Source organism: Callorhinus ursinus, unplaced genomic scaffold (genome assembly GCF_003265705.2).
Source record: "Callorhinus ursinus isolate GAN/ISIS: 27379988/994484 unplaced genomic scaffold, GSC_fseal_2.0 scaffold11, whole genome shotgun sequence".
Classification (NCBI taxonomy): Eukaryota; Metazoa; Chordata; class Mammalia; order Carnivora; family Otariidae; genus Callorhinus; species Callorhinus ursinus.
In genome coordinates this window covers 16,322,156-16,345,665 of record NW_027397073.1, presented here as the reverse complement: position 1 = coordinate 16,345,665, position 23,510 = coordinate 16,322,156, and the positions used below count along the sequence as shown (strand labels likewise).

The 23,510-nt window shown below is 45.9% G+C and overlaps 1 protein-coding gene across 1 annotated transcript in view; it reads right to left on the bottom strand.

Annotated features, from left to right (window-relative positions):
* Window positions 1-23,510, bottom strand: part of ALPK2 (alpha kinase 2) — a 120,888-nt gene that overhangs the window by 74,364 nt on the left and 23,014 nt on the right. The window contains 1 exon segment of the mRNA XM_073898124.1: window positions 5,743-5,753. Within this exon segment, the coding sequence (XP_073754225.1) occupies window positions 5,743-5,753 (11 nt within the window).

Below are 23,510 nucleotides of genomic sequence, written 5' to 3'. Positions count from 1 at the left end.
CAGGTGCCCCAAATATAACTCAATTTAAAAAAAAAATGAGAATGCTAAGACCAGATTACCTTGGGTTCTCAAGAAGTGTGCAGAAGAAGCATCAGGAAACTCCATTTAAAATTTTTGAATCAGAATCCATGGGTAAAAGGCCTGAGAATCTGCTTTTAAAGATCCTACACAGGGGCGCCTGGGTGGCTCAGTCGATTGAGCATCTGACTCTTGATTTCGGGTAGGGTTGTGTTAGAGCCCCGTGTTGGGCTCCCTGCTCGGCGGGGAGGGTGCTTCTCCCTCTCCCTCTGCCCCTCCCCCCTCAAATAAATAAATAAACCTTTAAAAAAGAAAAAAAGAGATCCCAAACACATTCTGCTACAAATTGTCCTGGGCCCGCCCTTGGAGACCGCCTCATCCTCAAGTAAGTAATCCTAAATAATGAGGATTACTTACACGTAGGTCTCCTCAGCTGAGCTGAATTAAAGCTGAATGAAGAGAAGGGGGCCTTCGTTTGAGTGTCACATGGCCCACACCACTGCCCGCTTGCCTCTTTTCCATTAATTCTTGGAGACCTGGCCTCAGATAGGAACTTACAAGGAGCACAGAATAGTACCGTGGGCTACTGGGAAATCCCAAGTAATTCTGATTTCCTGATTTATCCAGACATGATCCCTATGCCAGGGAAACCACTTGCCCCGAAAGTACCAAGACTTGTGTGGAAAGAACAGAAAGGGAGAGAAGGAAATAAGGCGGAGAGGCCAAAGGACCAGGTAAGAAAGCATTCAAGGCAGGGAACAGGGATGGTTCTCAAGAACCAAGGATGGAAAACCAAAGAAATTTTAGAAAAAATATGGAGAAAATAATTGGGTTAAATATATTTCACTTCTGAATGACTAAATAAGCAAATGGGAGAACGTTATGATTTAGTAATATATGATTTTATGGAGTATGTGTTTCAGCCGATAGAAGATTTACAAATCATCCTATGTCTACCAAAGAGGAAAAAGCATAACTGACCTCTCAGAAGTTAATTAAGTACAGTTCTTCTCACTGGCTAATGACTTCTTTTCAGTGACTTATAGTTTGTGGTTGACACGTCCTTGATCATTATCTCTAAGCATCTTAAGAGAGGGAGAACATTCGGCCAGGAGTGCTACATTTGTTGAATGTCCCCTCTAGTAAACAATGTGCGTGCTGCTCCCTGCATGCAACACTGAGGCTCAAAGGGGTTGAGTAATTTCCCCAAAGTGACAAAGTTGGTAAGTGATGGAGCTGGGCTAGGAAACCAGAGCCTTCTACTCTGAAGCCGGGCTTGGTACATCGTGTTAGAAAACTCACATTCAGAAAAAGGAAGTGACAGATGTAGAGCAATCAATTTTGCAAATACACTGTTTCTGTCCTAAGTGTTCATCTGCATCGGTCAACTGACACACTCGTGAAGACTTTGTTCTGGTGCCCAGTATTATGTTGAGTGCCGAGCAAGAGTCAAGGAGATGCGTGCCATGTCATGTCCAGTCCTAAAATGACTGAAAGTCTACTGGGAGAAACAGTCTGACCTCGTAGGTCAGTTCTGTGCTAAGTTGTCAGGTGGAAACTGGAAGAGCAAGGGAAGCTCCAAGAGGGGACTTCAGTGGGAGCAGCTAAATGGTGTGAGTAGGGTTGGGCTTTAGAATCTGCAAGATGCTGGCAGAGTGACCTGTGTGCCCCACAGTGATTTGACAGGAATGCAAAAGCTTCCCGGAAGAAATTCCCTGAACAACTCCCTCCTTGCATATCTTTCCTTTTGGCCAAAGGAAGCAGCAGCATTCCCCTGCCTTGCTGTGGAAGTCTTGTTGGAATACTCTACATTCTTTCTAAATTAATCATTTCCATGTTAAAGAAAAAGAGGCACATGTGACCTTAAGTGGATGGGGCTTCTTCTGGGCTTAAACCCCCTGGGTTGGTCTAAACCAGAGGTTCTTAGATATTTGGGCAATAGGACCCCTTTATACACTCTCAAAAACAATTGAGGACTCCCAAGAACGTTTGTTTATGAGGGTTATGTCTGTCAATATTTACCATATTAAAATTAAAACTGAGGGGTGCCTGGGTGGCTCAGTTGGTTAAGCAACTGCCTTTGGCTCAGGTCATGATCCTAGAGTCCCGGGATCGAGTCCCACATCGGGCTCCCTGCTCAGCGGGGAGTCTGCTTCTCCCTCTGACCCTCTTCCCTCTTGTGCTCTCTATCTCTCATTCTCTCTTTCTCTGAAATAAATAAATAAAATCTTTAAAAAAAAAGAATTTAAAAAAAATTAAAACTGAGAAAAATTGAAAACGTTTATTCATTTAAAAATAACAAAAATAAGCTCATTACATGTGAGCATGGATAGCATACATTTATATGCTACCTATATTTTTCCTAAACAAAGTAAAATTTCATAAGAATAGCATTGCTTTACATTTTTTCACACATCTAATATCTGGCCTAATAAAAGACAGCTGGGTTTTTTTTTATCTGCTTCTGCATTGTGATGCAATACTTTGGTTTGGTTGAAGTATAGGGAGAAAATCTGGTCTCATGCAGATATGCAGTTGGAAAAGGAAGAGTATTTTAATAGTCTTTTCATATGATTGCAGATAATCTTCTTCACTACTATACAAAGAGTGGATGCAATGTGGAATCTGAAACTCTATCAGCTAGTTACATAAAATCCATTCATCTAGACTGCATTTTACATGCATTTTACCCATATGTGATTTTGTAACATCATGTGTTGCTCATCTGGAGGAACTTGGTTCACGAGATCTTCTAAACATTACCACATTTCATTATACAATATTTTTTTTTAAAATCACATTAATTAATATTCCTACTGCTCTTTCCAGAATAATTTGGAAGTACTGGCAAACTGTCAAGCTTCTGATGAAGGATACAAGTTTTTGAAATTTCTGGTTAGGGAAAGAATACCAATGTTAATTGATCATAACTATGTAAGTCAATTCTGTGCTAAGTTGCTTGGTAGCAGTGGAAGGATGGAGGACATCAGTAAAATGGCAGAGTAAAGACTACTGAAAATCTTCTCCTCCGTAAAAGCAACAAGAATGCTGGCAAAATGTGTCTGAATCAACTTTTTCAGAATTCTGAAAATTAACCAAAGACAATCTGATGGGGATTTATTCAAGAAAAATTACTGAATCTCAGGAAGAAGAGCAAATTTTCTGGTGTTGTAACTTCCCCTGTCCTATCCCTCATCCCCACCTCCATGGAGTCCTGCAAACCAAGTGTTCACAATCACGGCGAAAATCAGCAGTCTGGCAGCCACAGAAGGGGCCGAGCACGGTTGAAGCAACTCCAAAGCCCCCATTCCCAGGGAATTGTCATCTGATCTGTCTGCTGGCTCCCAGAAAGATCTGCTGGGTGGCTCAGTCCGTGAAACGTCTGCCTTTGGCTCAGGTCACGATCCCAGGGTTCTGGAATTGAGTCCCGTGTTGGGCTCCCTGCTCAGCGGGGAGTCTGCTTCTCTGCCCCTCCCATGGCTTGTGCGCTCTCTCCTGCTCACTCTCTCTCTCAAATAAATAAATAACACATTAATAAGACTGTGTTTATGTGTCCTGATTCAGAGTTCAACTAGACTGAAGAACATTTTCCCTGAGACATTTGTCAGGAAGAAATTCAGAGGCAACTGTTTAACATGATGGCTGCCTGAGGCAGTGGATAACTGGCGAGACAAACAACAGGCTAACCAGAAAGATTAAAAGGGAAAGCTAGGGAATGAGATGTCCATAGGGGGCACTGAAAAGCTCCAACATGTTTCTGGGAATCCAGAAGGCCATGCACACGTGTATGGCTGTGAGCATGTCCACGGCTATATGTATGCTCAGGAAAGACCTGAGAAGACATTAAGCTCTCAACTCTAACTGACCTGAAGTCTTCGTGCTAGCAGGAAGTGAAGGCTAAGACAGAGTTGCCCACTGCTTGGCTGAGTGTTGAAGGCATGCCCCAACATGTGCACAGAGTCTCTCAACAAAAACTGGGAGACTTACTTGTTCCAGGCATCTAAGGAAATCTCCATGTAGTCATTAGTCAACCACTAAGTAAAACTGAGCAGAGACTTCAGTGACCAGAAACAATAAAGAATACTGACTTAAAGAATTAGTTCAGAAAAGTCACTAAACAAACAAATAACAACAAGCCCTGGGAAAGGGGGAGAATGGAAGTTCTTAGTTCAGAGAAGGGACTGCAGTGATAGCTTGAAAGCTTGGATTTTTTTTTTTAATTGGGGTATAACTGACATATAACATTACATTAGTTTCAGGTGTATGACATAATGATTCGATATTCGTATACCTTGTGAAATGATCACTGCAATAAGTCTAGTTAACAACAATCACCACAGTTACAAATTTCTTTTTCTTGTCATGAAAACTTTTAGGATCTACTCTCTTAGCAACTTTCAAATACACAATACATTATTAACTACAGTCACCATACTGTACACAACATTTTCAGGACTTACTTATTTTATAGCTGGAAGTTTGTACCTTTTTAAAAAGTTTGGATTTTTATCACTAGCAACAAATACTATTAGTTTTCCTTGAAGTGGCAGGTCTACTTTGTTAATTTTCAAGACAATGTTTGCCAAATATCCGAGGCTGGATAATCATCATTTGTTCATTGTTCTTCCAAGTAAAAATTGTACTCCATGAAAAAGTGGCTAGTTCAATTTGCAACTTAAACAATCAGACAGGTGCTTTCCCTCAAGATGACTATCATCTCAAGGAAATCCAGCAGAGATGCTCTGGGCATATTTCCCATTTCCTTACAGGGCAGAAAAAGGGCTTTATCAAGATTTAATGAAATTAACAATTTTTATTGCTGCATCCGAAACACAAGCAAGCAAAATGTTTTGGGTTTTGGTTTGTTTTTAACCACGGCTGTATGGCAGTGAAGAATTCTATGACAACTAGTATAATTTGGGACCACTGCCTGGGTTCATGCTAAACCACCAACAGTTTTACCATCTATTGCTTTTTATCATCACTCCATATGTCAAAACAGTGAAAAAGACAAATAACGTTTCAGTATTTTTGTGATAATAGTTTTGATCTGGCAGATCCTCTGAAAGGTCATTAGCGACCCCCAGGGGTCCATGGACCACACTTTGAAAACCACTAATTAAAGTTATTCACTGAGGGAAGCTTTAAAGTGCTCTCAGCATTCTCCCATGGCAAAACACCTGGCAGAGGAGTGCTCTTGCACTCTGGAAGATGGGCAGCTGCATGGAAGGCTGATGTTTTGCTCGGTATAATCATTTAGGTGCTCCCTTAGGCAGAGGACTCTTTGGGCCTCAATTTCCTGACTTACAAAGAGGAAGAAGACCTATGTCTGGGTCCCACCCCCTAGAGATTCTGATTTAATGCTCAGTGCATGGGTCTACACGATTTAATTTGGGGCAGGAGAAGGCTGGGTCCATCAGTGAAGGAGTGGAAGGGGGGCGCTAACCTTAGAAGTTCCTCGGGATCTCAGCAACTTAGGATGGTTTTGTGCTTTGGGAACAGGATTATAAATTGAGTGAGAACTAAGAGTACATAAGAACATGAAAATAGAGGGTTTGGGAATAGAATGTAACAGGTGCAAAAAGAAGACAAGGAATCCATTTTTTTTCTCTAGCTACCAGCACAACAGACTTATCAGACCTGATAGTCTTTGAAATCCCTACATTCCAATCCCCACCCTTACTGCCTCCTGGGGCGGGGGGCAGGTTGGGTTTTCACACACACTCCTTATACATCTATTCATTCACCACCCCACTGACACAAATAAAATAGAATGACTTACTCCCGTGTGGACTGAAAAGTGGATTTCCCCAGCTCAGGTTGCTTCTCTTCTCTCTTTTGTCTCCTGGAGGTCATTCCCCTGCTCCCCAGAAAACTCTCCCAACAAGATTAAAATTGCTGAAACAAACCCTGCAATCTGACCAGACACCCTGAGGACAGAGTTTGTGGGAGAGGAAGCTCAAGCTATTGGCTGGAGGTAAGACATGAAATCCTCTCTGGGCTACAGGTATTTTTCTATTTTACTATGTGCCACTTTCCAGTGGAGGAAAACAATCTCTGGGAACAAAATGTCTGCAGCCAGGAATGCGGGGGGTGGGGGGGGTGGGGAGGCCTCCAAAGCCCCCCCTCCTCCCTCCCCCACTGGATTTTCTGAGCCTTGCCTGCCTGTGCAGCAGGAAGGAAAGCGCCTGGTTCAATAAATAAATACACGATGACATCTGTGTCCTTGCCACTGTCACAGCACCAGGTGAAGCTCAAAATATTTTCTTACACTAAGTGTATCTTATTACTTGCCTAACTGCTACTATCAATCTGATTGATTGAATTATTCAGAATGACTAAAGGAATAAGAAAGGCTTGGGTTTTTTCATGCCCCAAAGCTATGTTTGTCGTAGAGATGGGAGAACTCTAACACTAGAAACGCACACAACTTCTTGATCTTATTTTCTACAATCAACTAGACACATTTCCAAAAAATGATGAGGAGTTTCCATATACATTTACCAGTTTACTCATTTATCCAATGGATTTACTGAACCACAAGTCTGAAGACTGAAAGATGACTTGGAGCTATGCAGCTCCTGGGCCCACCTGCCTCCCTCCCCCAGCGCCCTTCCCTGCTCTGCTCTGCCTCCCGGAGCTGACCCTTGAGGCCCAGGCTCCCCAGCTCCCAGGACCACTGGCTTCCTGCTGCATTGGACCACAGGGAGGCAAGAGATTGGAGAGTGGGGAGAAGAGAAAAGTCACCCTCTGGTGGGATTTCTAAGAGGACATCCCTCTGTCATCGTCAGTAGCTCCAGGTCCCATGGGACAGGCCCACCAGGGTTCCAGCTTTTGCCCTGTGACCCGGAACTAGTCGTCCTGCCGCCTCCCTTCACCCGCGAAGCCTAGGGAATGGTAGCTTCCTGCTGATGCTCATTTCTGGGTGACCCCTGTTTGTTTCAATCACTTGTACAACCCCATATTGAATGCCTGAAAATAGTTTTTGTCTTCCTGGTTAGACCCTGACAGATAGAGAGATGATTTAGTTCACTTATGTTGGAACTGAGGCCCCGAGAAGATGTGTCTTAAGTAACACAGTTAAAAAATTATAAGAAATGTCTACCACGTGTAAGGCACTGTGTTAGGCTCTGTATAGACAATAAAGATGGTAAATTCCTAGGCCCTTCCTAGGAGCTTCTCAGCCAATAAGAGAAATGAGGTATCGATACCAATGGCTATAATACAGGACGGTACATGCTAAGGGCTATTAAAAATCCGACCAATTATGGAGGTTCGGGTCAGGGGCTGCAAGATAATGAGGGAAGGTTTCCTGGGTATTTAAAAGCTGAAGCAGGGGCTCCTGGGTGGCTCAGTCGGTGAAACGTCTGCCTTTGGCTCAGGTCACGATCCCAGGGTTCTGGAATTGAGTCCCGTGTTGGGCTCCCTGCTCAGCGGGGAGTATGCTTCCCTGCCCCTCCCATGGCTTGTGCGCTCTCTCCTGCTCACTCTCTCTCTCAAATAAATAAATAAATAAAATCTTAAAAAAAAAAAAAAAAAGGAAGAAAAAAGAAAAAAACCTGAAGCAAGCCTAGGAAATACACGGTAGGATTTTGGCAGGAAAGCTGGTATATGCCCGGGGTTGGGGAGGGGGCTGACCATTCCAGGCAGAAGAAACAGCCTCAAGGTGAGACTCTGGGGGAGCGGTGGGCTAAAAGGTAGGGCCACTGCATTATTTATTGTTTAAACAGAACAGGTTTGGGGCACCTGGGTGGCTCAGTCGTTCAGCGTCTGCCTCAGGTCATGGTCCCAGGGTCCTGGGATCGAGCCCCATATCGGGCTCCCTGCTCAGCAGGAAGCCTGCTTCTCCCTCTCCCACTCCCCCTGCTTGTGTTCCCTCTCTCGCTGTATCTCTCTCTGTCAAATAAATAAATAAAATCTTTAAAAAATTAAAAAAAAATAAACAGAACAGTTTTGAGGATGAAAAGGGACACTATTTTTTTTTAAGATTTTATTTATTTATTTGACAGAGAGATACAGAGAGAGAGCAAGTAGGCAGATAGGCAGGCAGAGGGAGAGGGAGAAGCAGGCTCCCCGCCGAGCAGGGAGCCCGATGCGGGACTCGATCCCAGGACCCCGGGACCATGACCCGAGCCGAAGGCAGCCGCTTAACCGACTGAGCCACCCAGGCGCCCCAAGGGACACTATTAATACTTACACAGAGACCACAGGCAGAAACCAGGGCCATGCCTGGGAAATGGAGACTGACTCAGGTAAATCAGGAGGTACGGTCACCCACCAGGAACTGGGCAGGGCCCAGATCGGGGGGGATTTTCCACCCCGGACTGAGGAGTTTGGACCTCAGGCTTACTGGGAATCTCTGGGAATCCAATCAAAGCAGCCATTTAGGGAGGAATGGAAACCATGCTGTAAGATGCTCACCACACGTAGCAGGGTAAGGATGGAGGGCTCCTGCTCTCCCTACCTGACATGGCCTGTGGTCCCTGCTCCAGCAGGAACACCTCATTCTTCCATATGTCCTGTTGGACCTACCACAAGACATGCCCAGCCAGTGTGTGGGACTTGAGAAAGGGGAGAGAAATTGATGGCATAAGACTTGTCTCCCAGGGGAGCTGCCAGTTTTGCAGAGAGATAAGACTTTCAGGTGTTACACAGGGAGCAATATGCAATTTGCAAACTCTAGTGTCATTGAATCTCAAAAGGCACAACTGAGGCAGGGAGCGTTTCTGGTGCTAGGAGGGGAGAGGTCAGGGTGGCCTGGATCTTCAGACAACGTGCCAGGAGCGTGGAACTTGAGCATAGTGTGGAAGGATTAAATTTTGGCTGGTGGGGAGGTGGGGAGGGCATTCCTGGTAGGTGTAGCAGAGCTGGAATGAGCAGGTCATGTGTAAGGGACAGTAAAAAATTGAGCTGGTGGGGAGAGAGCCCTAAAGGACAGGAGCTGGGGGCCGAAAGGCACAGGGTTTCTCAGGAGCACAGCACACGAGCGAACGGCAGCGGGAATTCTACTTTTCCCCTTCACCCGAGTGCAATTCTGAGCAGAGGGGGGAGGCAGTTTGCAAAGCCAGTATAGCACAGGGGTTAAGGGACAGACTTAGCAGCAAGACTGCCTGGGTCCACACCCTGCCCATTCACTGTGTGACATGGACAAGCTCCCAAAGTACAACAACTATACCTACCCCAGAGGATGACATGAGGACTGTGGGAGGTTATTCCTAGAAGTGCTTAAAGCAGGGCCCTGCACACAGGAAGCACTGAATTAGCAGTTCTCAGCCCTGGCTGAGCATTAGAGTCACCCACCAGGAATTGGTATTCACCATTCACTATAATGGTGAATACACGTCATTATGCATTCATCCAAAAGCATGGGCTGTGCAACACCAACAGTGAATCCTAATGTAAACCACGGACTCTGGGTGATAATGATGGCTCATGTAGGCCCACTGATGGTAACAGCTCTACCACTCTGGTGGGGGATGTTGACTGTGGGGGAAGCTGTGCGTGGGGTGGGTCAAGGGCGGATGTGGAAACTGTGCTTTCTGCTCAGCTTTGCACTGGACCTAAAACTGCTCTAAAGAATGAAGTATTCAAAAGGGGGAGAAATACCAGGGTCAGGGCTCTACCAAAAAAAGCAATTAAGCAGCATCTCAAGGATGAAGGGCTTCACCATGGGTATTTTCTAAGCTTCCCAGGTGATTCTAAAGGATAGCCAGAGTTCAGAAGCATTGAGCTAAATGAATGTTAGCTCTTGTATGATCGTGAAGGAGGTAAGGGAGTTGGTAAATTGATGGAAGAGGAGGGATCTTAAGGGTGGTTCAACATTCGCAAATCAATCAATGCGATAGAACACATTAATAAGATGAGGGAGAAGAACCATTAAGGTCCTCTCAACTGATGCAGAAAAAGCATTTGACAAAATACAACATCCTTTCCTGATTAAAACTCTTCAGAGTATAGGGATAGAGAGAACATTCCTCAAGTTCATAAAATCCATCTATGAAAAACCCACAGCGAATATTATCCTCAATGGGGAAAAGCTGAGAGCCTTTCCCTTAAGATCAGGAACACGTCAAGGATGCCCACTCTCGCCACCACTGTTCAACATAGTACTAGAAGTCCTAGCAACAGCAATCAGACAACAAAAAGAAATAAAAGGTATTCAAATTGGCAAAAAAGAAGTCCAACTCTCTCTTTTTGCAGACAACATGATAACTTTATGTGGAAAACCCAAAAGACTCCACCCCCAAATTACTAGAACTCATACAGCAATTCAGTAATGTGGCAGGATACAAAATCAATGCACAGAAATCAGTTGCTTTCTTATACACTAACAATGCAACTGTAGAAAGAGAAATTAGAGAAACGATTCCATTTACAATAGCACCAGAAACCATAAGATACCTCGGAATAAACCTAATCAAAGAGGTCAAGGATCTATACTCTAGGAACTACAGAACACTCATGAAAGAAATTGAAGAAGACACAAAAAGATGGAAAAATATTCCATGCTCATGGATCGTAAGAATAAACATTGTTAAAATGTCTATGCTACCCAGAGCAATCTCTACCTTCAATGCCATCCCGATCAAAATTCCAATGACATTTTTCAAAGTGCTGGAACAAACAACCCTAAAATTTGTATGGAATCAGAAAAGACCCCGAATCGCCAAGGAAATGTTGAAAAAGAAAAACAAAGCTGGGGGCATCATGTTGCCCGATTTCAAGCTATATTACAAAGCTGTGATCACCAAGACAGCATGGTACTGGCGCAAAAACAGACATATAGACCAATGGAACAGAATAGATAACCCAGATATGGACCTCAACTCTATGGTCAAATAATCTTTGACAAAGCAGGAAAAAACATGCAATGGAAAAAAGACAGTCTCTTCAATAAATGGTGCTGGGAAAATTGGACAGCCACATGCAGAAGAATGAAACTCGACCATTCTCTAACACCATTCACAAAGATAAACTCAAAGTGGATGAAAGACCTCATTGTGAGACAGGAATCCATCAAAATCCTAGAGGAGAACATAGGCAGTAACCCCTTTGACATCACCCACAGCACCTTCTTTCAAGATACATCTCCAAAAGCTAGTAAAACAAAAGCAAAAATGAACTTTTGGGACTTCATCAAGATAAAAAGCTTCTGCACAGCAAAGGAAACAGTCAACAAAACAAAGAGGCAACCCACAGAATGGGAGAAGATATTTGCAAATGACACTACAGATAAAGGGCTGGTATCCAAGATCTATAAAGAACTTCTCAAACTCGACACCCAAAAAACAAATAATCAAGTCAAAAAGTGGGCAGAAGATATGAAAAGACACTTCTCTGAAGAAGACATACAAATGACTAACAGACACATGAAAAAATGTTCATCATCATTAGCCATCAGGGAAATTCAAATCAAAACCACACTGAGATACCACCTTACACCAGTTAGAATGGCAAAAATGGACAGGGAAAGAAACAACAAATGTTGGAGAGGTTGTGGAGAAAGGGGAACCCTCTTCCACTGTTGGTGGGAATGCAGGTTGGTATAGCCACTTTGGAAAACAGTGTGGAGGTGCCTCAAAAAATTAAAAAGAGAGCTACCCTATGACCCAGCAATTGCACTACTGGGTATTTACCCCAAAGACACAGATGTAGTGAAAAGAAGAGCCATATGCACCCCAATGCTCATAGCAGCAATGTCCGCAATAGCCAAACTGTGGAAAGAACCAAGACAGCCCTCAACAGATGAATGGATAAAGAAGATGTGGTCCATATATACGATGGAATATTACTCAGCCATCAGAAAGGATGAATACCCAACTTTTACATCAACATGGATGGGACTGGAGGAGATGATGCTAAGTGAGATAAGTCAGGCAGAGAAAGTCAATTATCATATGGTTTCACTTATTTGTGGAACATAAGGAACAGCATGGAGGACATTAGGAGAAGGAAGGGAAAAATGGGGGGGGAATCGGAGGGAGAGATGAACCATGAGAGCCGATGGACTCTGAGAAACAAACTGAGGGTTCTAGGAGGGAGGGGGTGGGGGGATAGGTTAGCCCGGTGATGGGTATTAAGGAGGGCACGTACTGCATGGAGCACTGGGTGTTATACGAAAACAATGGATTGTGGATCACCACATCAAAAACTAATGATGTATTGTATGGTGACTAACATAACATAATAAAATAAAAAAAAAAAAGGAGGGATCTTTGCCTGGGCATGTATCAGGAGTGATTTTTGGCTCTCTTGTGGCACAAAAGTGTTAAGCTTTTGACAGCGTTTTGAACCTCTGGGAGCAAAACAGGCTGACCAGATATTCTTTAAATAAGAAATGAGCAAACTGACTTCAGGAAGGGGAAAAAAAAAAAAAACCCTACAGCGTTACTACCATCAGGCTTAGTTAATAGACAACTGAACTCTCTTATCAAAAGAAAACTCAAGGGTGGTTGGAAACAGTCCCTACCACGCACCCAGGCTAGCATAATGCCCAGAATGTGTCCAGAAATCTCAAGGTACATTGTGACCATAGAAAAACTCCTACATTAAATTGTAAATCCATCTTTGAAAGACATGGCATCTTGAGAACAGGACCAAGAACAGCACACTCCTAGACACTGGAGGACCCAGAGCTCTTTTATAAAATCAAGTTAGCTTAGAATCCAGAAAGACCAGTACTGCTAACTCACCAAACACCCAGCACGCCCAAAATGAAACTCTGGAATTTCCTATCCAAACCTACTTCTTGTGGCAAAAAAAAAAAAAAAAAAAAATTGTCATTCGTTCTACTAATCATTCATGGGGCACACTTCAGAGTCCCATTTTTTCATTCCCTTTCTGCATCCAATCTAGCAGGAACTCCTGGCAGAGGGATCCAGAGCCTGGAGGCTTCTTGCCACCTGATCCAGGACCACCCTGGATTGGGCCACTTCCTCCCTTGTCTGGATCATGGCATTGCTGTTTGCAGGTCTTCCTTGCTCTGCCCTGTGTCCTCTGCAGCAGCTACAGTGACCTTGCATGCTCCCACCTCCAGCTTCCTTCTGCCCCTGCTGGTCCCTCTGAAGAGAACACTCTGCCCCAGGATAATCCCACCACCGCCTCACTTACCCTCCCCACCTGTGCTCATAGCCCCTCAGCAGAGACAGCTTCCTTCTGAGACTCCTTCCCTTCGCTGCCCTCCTTTACTCTTTGTCACCTGACACCACTGGCTTTGCTGGTGTGACTAATGTGTGACTCTTTCTCTGTCCCTATCCTATGAGATCAGGACTTCACTGTGCTCCCTCACAGGGTCCCCAGGGTCTTGAATGGCTCTGGCATACAGGAGGCCCTCCATGAATCCTGATTTTTTAAGGCAATCCTCATGATCACTTCTCTTTGAGTTATACACCAGCACACACGTTAGTAGGTCTTATTTTGGAAGACGGCTCTGGTAGAGGGAAATGCAGTGAGTAATGTAATAGGACCCACGGGTACTGGGAGACAGAATTTTTGGCTTCTAATCCTGGCTTTGTTCCTAACCAGTTGTTAAGAACTTGGATGAGCCCCATGATCTCTCTGGGCCTTGGGTGATCTATAAAGTAAAACTCAACTGGGTTTGACCAATTAAATCAACCTTTCTTAGGTGCTGGACCTGAGTGTCAGTATTTTTTAAAGCGTCCTTCACGTGTAACAGAGAGCCAGGAGCGGGACAGTCCTTAGAGCTGGGCTTCCTGTGTGTCAGTGGGCACAGGAATCCCCTGGGACCTTGTTAAAATGCAGAATCCGATTGGCAGGGCGGGGGGCAGGGACTCGGGCAGTCTAACGAGCCCCAGGGGCTGCAGCTGCTGTTGCTGCTCCAAAATCAACTTTGAAGGGCAAGGTCTTAGAGTCGCTTCCAGCTCCAGGACTCCAGTGTTTGTAAAGAGTGAAAGTCCCTTTATTAAATTCTCAGAAAAATATCCACCGTCGCTTGACTCACTGCTCAATTTGAGCTGAGTTCCCAGTAAATGCCTGACAAGCTGCCCCCGCAAGCAGCTCTGTGGGTGTTGGAGCTAGTTTTGCTTTTTTAGAAAACCAACCACTGCACCCAGGTGGCGGGGGGGCAGGGGTGTGTGTGTGTGTGTGTGTGTGTGCACAAAACCAGACCCGAGAACTTCTCTCTCAAAAGCAGCCTGAGAGGCCTGCAGTCAGGGAAGAAACTGTCACAGGTTGATGGCTTCTCTTTGTCTGCTGCTCTGCCAGAGACTTGGTGCTTGCTATATCCCTCCCTGTCATTCTTCTGGGCCATCTCATTGTGCCTCTGCCTTGCTCCCGTCTCTTGGGACACTGTAGGTGAGCAGGGCTTGCCCCTGGCAGCCGGTAGGAAAGCAGGGAGCCACAAGGCACCTGGGAGGAGCAGGCTCAGGTTGTAGGAAAGCTGATCTAGGCTGGTGAGGAGGAAGAATCCTCACCCTACTGGCGTGGCAACCCAGGGAATGGGAAATGACAAGGACAGAGAGGGGGCAGCCACGTAAAGATCAGAAGCTCAGACTCCCTGGAGCTCAAATGGCCCCAGGGTCTGTTGACATAGTGGCCTGCTCCTACAGCTCCTGCAGGGGAGAGGCCTTTTATAATTACTTCCTGTCTTCACAGTCCTCTTAGACTGCATAGTCTCTAAAGTAATAGTCCGCTGACCACCAAGAAGCCACAGTAATTCAAATCAGGTCCCCACATTCATGGGGAGGAACCATGGAATGGTTCTGCAGGGGAGGAAAAAGTTTCCTCGACCCTGTCAGGGTCCCTGCATGGGTCTGAAAATTAAAAGACAAGGACAGACTAGCAGGAGAAAAGCATACATATTTTATTTAATTTTTGCACATACAAGGGACCCTTCACAAGAGAATGAAGACCTGAAGAAATGACAAGAGCAGAAAGCTTTTATACCTTTTAGACAAAGAAACACTAAGTTTGTGACGAATTGATAAGACAAAGGGGTTTGGGCTAGAGGTAGCAAATGGTGAAGAAGTAAAGTAACTAGGAAGATAAGAATGAGTTTGACAAGGTTGTGTACAGATCTCCTGGCCCCAAATTCCTTGTCTCTGGTAATAAAAATGGCTTCCCTCCTCCTGGCCCAGGAAATGTACCTTTCACATAGGATTTATGACCTGTTTCAGGGAAGCATGGAAAGGATGGTTGGGGTAGGGGTGGGGGGCTCAGACCTTCCTCCTTCTGCCATGTTTAATAATTCCTTCAGTTTAAATTATTTTATATGCCAAGGTGCCATATTTTGAGGAAGAGTGCCTGAACCCTATCAGCATTTCCCCCTCTCTTGGCAAAACTGTGGAGAATATAACAAAAGTACTGAATGCATTATGTAATTTATCCCACAAATCCTTACTGAATGTCTGATGATAGCCAGACACTGAGCAGGCCCTGGAGGTACAGCAGGGAACACTGGACACGTTTCTCTTCCCATGGAATTTACGTTCCAGCTGGGGGATACTCACAATAAACACAAATACAAATAAATAAGCATCATGACTGGAAGCAATCCAAGTGTCCATCCACAGGTGAATGGCATAACCAATTCTGGTAGATCCAAACAATGAAACACTGGAACACTGTTCCATTATTAAAGGAAGGACCTATTGACACACGAAAGGACACAGATGATTCTGAAGATAATTATGGGGAGTGAAAGAAGCCAGATACAAAAGAGTACATGCTCTATGATCTCGTTTATATAAAATTCTAGAAAAGACAAACCTGTCTCCAGGGATAGAAGGCAGAGGGGTTGCTGTGCAAGATGGGTGAGAGAGAGGGGCAGAAGGGCTGGGCTGCAAAGGGGCACTGAGAAATTGTTTGACGGTGGGAGTTACGTTCATCTTGATGGTGGTGATGGCTTCATGGGTGTGTGCATGCATCAAAGCTTACCAAACCGAACACTTTAAAGATGTGCTTCATTGTGTGTCAACCGCACCTACACAAAGCTGTTCAATGTATGTACACACACACACACACACACACACACACACACACACACACACATACATTATGTCATGTGCTATGTGAAAAATAAAGATAAGAAGGTAGGACATGCTGGGGGCAGGTGGGGTGGTACTATGGGTGGCTGGTCAGAGAAGGCCTTAGTGATCCAGGTGAGTTGGAGCAGACATGAGAACTAGCCATGGGGCTATGTGGGGAGGGAACATCCCGGGTAAAAGGAAGAGCAAGTGCAAAGGCCCTGTGGGAGCAAGCTGCTAGACCTCATTAACATCTTTGAGCTCTGAAATGGCCCAGAACTGAGTTAAAGCATTAAGATCGCCTGGGTGGCTCAGTCGGTTAAGCATCTGCTTTGGCTCAGGTCATGATCCCAGGGTCCAGGGATCAAGCCCCGCATCAGGCTCCTTACTCAGCGGAGAGTATGCTTCTCCTTCTCCCTCTGCCCCTGCTTGTGCTCTCCCTCATGCACACTCTCTCTCTCATACTCTCTCTCTCTGTCTCAAATAAATAAATATATCTAAAAAAAAAAAAATTGCCCCAAGCTTCACATACAGTCTTGCATCTGTCCTGACCACCCAGGTAGGGTCCATGTCTTTAGCCTGAGCCTGGCTTCTTAACATCAGCTCTGGAAATCTGCACTAAGATTATCATTCAAGAATTCAGAGATCGGTTTGATCCCATCTTCTCTGAAATGGGCAGGCAGCCTGATTCCGCTTTCAAATTCTTATGACGAAGAAACACTGTGTCTAACAAAATACAGACGCCCTCAGGGTAAGAAGAATTAACATTTACTAAGCATCTGGTAAGTGCCAGGCACTGTTCTAAAGACCTAATGTGTATTATCTCATTTAATCTTTACCCAATCTACCCAGCAAGGTAGGTACTATTATTATTCCCACTTTACACATCTAGAAACTGAGGCAGATAAGAGGATAAGCAACAGGCCCAATTAAGAGGGGCGGGGGCGGGGGCGGGGGAGGGCCAAGATTTGACCCCAGGCAGTAAGACTCTGGAGCGAGCCCTCATAAATATCCACATGTGGCCTCACAGCCTGTTACAAATCCTTGATTCTTAACCAGTGGGCCCCTGCACACCCCCACTGGCCCAGTCCACGCCTGTCCCTGTACATGGCCGGGACAACTTCCACATTTGGAGCGGTCTTAGGGACTGAATTGTGTCCCCCTAAAATTTCTATGTTGAAGCCCTAACCCCCAGTGTGTTGGTATTTGCAGATGCAGCCTTTGGGAGGTAGTTAGGGTGAGGTGAGGTCATGAGGGTAGGACCCTCATGATGGGATTAGTGCCCTGATGAGGAGAGACAGTAGAAAGCTGGCTCACTATATGAGGACACAGCAAGGAGGTCACTATATGCAAACCCGGAAGAGGGTTCTCACCACAACCCCACCATGCTGGTACCTTTATCTCAGACCCCAGCCTCCAGAACTGTGAGAAATTACTTTCTGTTGGTTAAGGCCCCCAGGATGTGGTATTTGTGAGCTGACGAATGCAGGCAGGGTCAGGTGGACCATGCCAGGTACAAACCCCTCTCATAGGTCCAGCTCATTCTTGGGTTCATCTGGGGCTCAGGTGTGGCCTCGAGGGGTCCTGGGAGGATCGAGAGAGTTGGCCTTCCTCACCCACATGAGTGGGACTCAGGCTGAGGCCTGGGCTGACGTCTTAGGAACTGAGGGGTTGAGGTGCTGGGACTGGCCCAGCCTTGTAGGACTCAGAAGAAGGGAGAGGGCAAACCAGGCAGTCAGAAGTGACGGAGTTTGGAGGCAGGCAGAGAGGAGGCTCAGCGTCCAAGGCTCACAAAGAACTAAAAGTAAGGGGAGGAGGGGGATAGAGTCAGAGATACGAGAAGCTTCCAGGCATGATGGGGCAAAGATAGGGGTAAATTTCATGGGAGGCCCTTGGCTGAGTGCATGAGAGGCAGGAAATAAGGCTGTGCTGGCCAGGACAAGGACACGTGTTCCCACACCAAATTTTGTTCTTAGTCTTGCCCACCTGCAACCACCTGCCCTGCGCCCCTCCCTTCAGAGTTGGAGCAAAGCCCATCCCGGGCCTGATTTGGTTCCAGCTCTTCTCCCTTGTCAAGCACCTTCTTTATGATGCTCACCTTTAAAACAGACTCAAACGATCGCTAGGACTAATGCCGTGATGTCTACAGCAGTGAGACTCCCCATCTTGTCAGTCATCAGAAGTGCTGGACCGAGATTCCGTGATTACAAATTGAGACTGAACCCCAGCTGGCCCAAAACTTCCCAAATGTTACTGGTCTGCTCTAAGTCCTCAGAAAGTGGTGATGGAGTGGCATTTACAAAGACATTTAGCACTCGTCCAATTTCCAGGGATTACTGCACCTTTCTCTGTCCCAACATCTTGGGAGGGGCTCCTGGATCAATCTGTCCCCTGTTTCCAAACTAGCATTGATTTGCCCTGAGAGCCAGCACCACAGTGAGAGCAACGGCCCAAGTCCAGCCCTCAGGAAAAGATGAGTGTCCCATTTCATGGCTCCCATAACCATTCACTCCTCTGACACACTTACCTAACCAAAGTCAAAACCAGAATGGGAGGACAGGCTGTGAATTCTCGGCACAGACCCATTACCCTGGGGACTAAATGGGAGTTTCTCGTCAGACCCTCAGGACTCATTCAAGAAACGCTCCAGGCATGGTCTGAGGAATGACTACAACAATTCATTCAGGAGGAATGCCCGCCTGGGCTCAGTGCTGGGAACACAGAGGTCTTCGGGGTGCTGAAAGTTCTACCAGTCATCCTTAAGACTCGTTAGACCTACTTAAGCTCACAGGAACATGAAGTCCACAAAATGCTTTCCAACCCCAGATGAAATGCCTTTTCCTATCTTAGTCAAGACAGCAAGATTCAGTCATCTTTATTTCTACCCAATGGTTCCTCGATGAAACACATTAATTATATCTCACCCTCCAAGAGGGAAATAGCAGAGGGAAAATGCAGCCAAGCTATGCTACCTTTCCTACCTCCAAGTTGCCCTATTTTTAATCAGTTCCAAAATTATAGTTCCACGTAGGGACATGTTCAAATTGCATAAAATAACTATTATTTACAGGGTATTCTAAATTCTTTGCACATCTTGATTTAATCCCCATACCAATCCCATAAAGCAGTACTACCATTATCCCCATTTTGCAGATGAAAAAACTGAGTCTCAGAGAGGCTAAGTAACTTGCTGAAGATGATACAGTGTATAAGATCTGGGATTTAAATCTAGACAACCCAGCTTCATACCCTTGCTCTAAATGGTGGAAATAATCTCCTGTCCTTTGTTAGTAAAGTTGATGGTGACAATTCTGTTAGCAAGACAGGTGCCTTGAAGTGTTTCTTGCAGGAATACAGATGTTTTAAACTGATTCTCCAATACTCATTTGCCCAGACTCATTCTTGGCCAACAACTCATGGTTTTTAGATGTTTGGCAAGGAGTTTGGGTTTCCCTGGGCGATCATATCCAGCAAGCGGCCTCCAAAAACCAAAGTCTTAGACAACAAGAACTTATAAACAACTCTTTGCTATAAACTGGAGTGGCTTCGAGAATAAAACACAGTGTCCCAAAGCTCCTGGCATCTGTCTGTCCACCTAGATGTGAGGAATAACTAAAAAGTCTAAGACATCACTAAAATCACAGAGTCCACCATCTAAAAACCATCCAAACTGGGTTTCAGGTACAAACATGAATGAGAAAAACAGCTTCAACCTGGGTCTGAGTTCCAGCTCACCTGTTAAATGTCCACTTCTTTCCTGTCTTGGAAAATGTTCCACTGATTCTAACACTTTTCAAAACTATTGATATAAAAGTATCCTGGCTCTAAATACAACTACTATGAGCTAGGGCAGAGTGATTCAGAGTAACTCTGGGACACACAGCTTTCAGTGAATGGTCAGTAAAATGATATTAGTTACTAATACCTAATATTTGGTGCATGCTTAATGCACGCTTTGCTGACCATTCTGCATGAATAATCTCATTTAAATCATCACAAAAAATCATTTTATGAAGACACCTAAGCATGGAGAAGTTAATTGACTTGCTCCAGGCCACACAGCTAATAAGTGGCAGAGCACAGCAAAAGCAAGTGTGGACTTTGAGGAAGGACCCGGAGAATTTTGTCATCATTCACAAACACATGAGGCTGCGGGGATAAGAGATAACAAAAATCCCAGTCCCTGCCCCTAGGAGCTGAACTTCCAACAAAAAGCTGAAGCAAAACTCGATCTCACAACCCTGAGATCATGACCTGAGCCAAAATCAAAGATCAGACGCTTAACCGACTGAGCCACCCAGGTGTCCCAGTCAGAGGGAGGTTTTTAAAAATGCAAACCTTCCCATGATCCTCTGCTGCCCCAAACTCCTTCCTGGTCTGGGCATCGTCTTTAGGATAAGTGTGCGAACCTCTTAGCTAGGACACGTGGGTTCTGGGTCCAGCCCCAGCCTGCCCTCCCGGCTGTTCCCCACTGCAGGCTGCTTTCCCGCCAGGCCCTGCCCGTACCCCTGCCAGAGACTGAATGCACCCCAGTCACCCCAGGAGGCGGTGCCCTCAGGCCTTTGCTCATGCTTTTCTCACCCCAGGGGACGCGTGGTCCTCCCCTCCCTCCCATCCTCCTTCTCCAGGCCCTTCAAGGCTTCATGCTAGCGGCACCTCTAAGAAAACTTCCCGGTACCTCCGCACTGGCCCCTCACCTACCCCCACCCGGCAGAGTCTGACTTAACGGGCCTTTACTCTGGTCTTCCAGGATGCTTTCTCTTCAGCTCCATCTTAACACATGCTTGGTGTGGTATAATAAAAATGAATACTCAGCCTTCGTCCAGGTTCCTGGCACATGGCTCCTAAAACCCTTGGAATCTCTGGAGTGATATCCTTTGCATGGTAATGAGAACCCTTAGGTAGCTTCAGGAGGGGGCCCGGTCCCAGGATGACCAAGGCATGATTACAGGGTTGGAACCTCCAGCTCCACCCCCAGGCCTCCAGAGAGGGAGAGGAGCTGAAGACTGTTAGTCACCAGTCATACCTACATAATGGAAGCCCCATAAAAACCCCTAAAGTCCTGGGTTCAGAAAGGGTCCAGGTTGGTGAATGTATCAAGGTTCTGGGAGAGTGGCATACCTGGAGAGGTCCCCAAGTGCTGCAGCCTTGACCCCATACCCTGCCCTACGTGTCGATTCTATTTAGCCATTCCTGAATTGTACCCTTTATACCAAAATGATAATCGTAAGTCAAGAATTTTCCCTGAGTCCTGAGTTGTTCCGACAAATTATGGAAACTGGAAGAGGGAGAGGAGATTGTGGGAACCCTCTGACTTTGTAGCCAGTCGGACAGAAATGAAATGTGGGTAATCTGGTGTCTGAAGTGGGGGTGGGGGGACAATCTGGAGGGAGTGAGGTCTTAAACCTACGGGATCGGAGGCTCCCTCTGATTATTTGGTGTCAGAACTGAATGGAATTGTAAAACAGTCAGCCGGTGTCAGAACTGGTTGGTACCAGGAAGAAAAACCCTGACTCATTCTGCTAATTGTCTTCTGATGTGTCTGCCTCCTCCGCTGGATTGTGAGATCACAGAAGACAGGGGCGAGACCTTCTCTTACCACCCCGCACCCTCCCATCTCGGGCTGTGATGAGAACCAACAGAGTGCGCTTGATGCTTGCAGAGTAATGAATGGAATAAGAATGAAAACAATTATTCTATAGGCAAAAAGGAGCCTTAGACAGTTGTTTTCAAGTGGGACAAAGAGGCTTGCAAGTAGGTGATTTAAAAAGATCAATTAGGTCGGTGTTTGACGGATAGAGGGGGTAGTAGATTATGGTTTGCCATGAATTCCTCCCATCCACTTACGCACGTCTTATTGCTGTGTGACTTCGCCACTCCACTCTTGAAGGGGTGGCAACTGCTTTCGTGCTGCTGAAATCTGGTCCAGTGTCTTGCTCTGACCAGGGGGATGTGGGGGGCTTGGCGTTACAGTGGAGCTCAACAGGTTCTAGCCTACTGGAGGATAGGAGCCCAGGTGGAGGAGAGCTGAGGTGGCCCAGCCGGCAGCCAGCATCAATGGCCAGACCTGTTGGTGAAGCCATCTTGGACCTTCCAGATCAACCAATCCGCCAACTGACTCAAGTGGTCGGAGGGAGCATTGAGTGAGCCAGGCCAAGCCAGCAGAGGAACCACAACCCGCCCACCAAACCAGGAGAAATAATAAGCCACTGCTGTTTCAAGGCACTCTGTTTTGTGGTGGTTTATTACATAGCTTCTCAGCCTCAACACTATTGACATTGTAGACTGGATAGTTCTTTGTTGTGGGGACTGCCCCAGCCAATGTCCAATGTCCAGCAGCACCCTTAGGCTCTCCTCCCTGGATGCCAGGAGCATCCCTTTCCAGCTGTGACAATCAAAAGTATCTCCAGACATGGCCAGATGTCCCCTGGGAGCAAAAACACAAGTGACCCAGGAAACCTTCATATTGATTTTTCCTTCAAAGTCTTGAGGAATCAATATCTAGTTTGAGGCATAATTGGAAAAATGTTCCTTCCCCCCTGACCCATAGATGCCTCCCAGGTGGCCCAGATGAACCCAGCTGGTATTTGGGGAACCAGTACTACATTACCAGATAAGTTGGTCAGCCCTAAGTCAAGGTAGGCAAATGGCAGCACTTTTTCTTTCTAGAATGTTCAGATACACCACGTATTCGTTTCCTAGAGCTGCCAGAACACACTACTACAAAGAGGGTAGCAAGAAAACAACACGACTTTATTCTTGCACAGTTCTGGAGGCTAGAAGTCCCAAATCAAGGTGTTGGCAAGGCCGTGCTCCTTCTGAAGGCTCTAGGGAAGAATCTTCCCTTGCCCCTTCCTAGCTTCCAGTGGTGGGGGGCAGTCCCCAGCATTTCCTGGCTTGTAGCTAAATCCCTGTGGTCTCTGCCTGTCTTCACATGGCTATGTCCCCTCTGTGTCTGCCTTCTCTTTTTTATAAAAACACCAGTTATTGAATTAAAACCCATGTTAATCCACCATGATCTCCCCTTCATTTACATAATTACAGCTGAAAAAGCTTATTTCCAAATAAGGTCACATCCTGACATTCCAAGTGAACATGAATTTTGGCGGGGGGACACTATTCAACCTGTACACATCATGAGCAGTCTCGTTCGTGGTGACTGTGCCGGCCTCCTGGCCTTCATCCCCACCAGGGCCTCTGTAGGGTCGGGGCTGAGCTGAGGAGGGATGGGAAGAGCAGCCTCACCGCTCCCTCTGATCCAGGTTTTCGGGGGCCCAGTCCACCCACCTCACCTCCCCCTCACTCCTGCCTCTCTTGTAATTGGTGCTCAGCACAGCGGGACGCGATCATGACCACTAAGAGGCCTCCTTGCTGAGAAGAGGAGTGTGTCTCTCTAGGTGTGGGTTCCTGGACAGATTTTTATCTCTTGTTCAGCTGCCTTTCTTTACGTTGTGTTCAGAAGAGACCACAATTCCTCGTTTGTGTACACGCTGTTTGCAACTTGCTTCC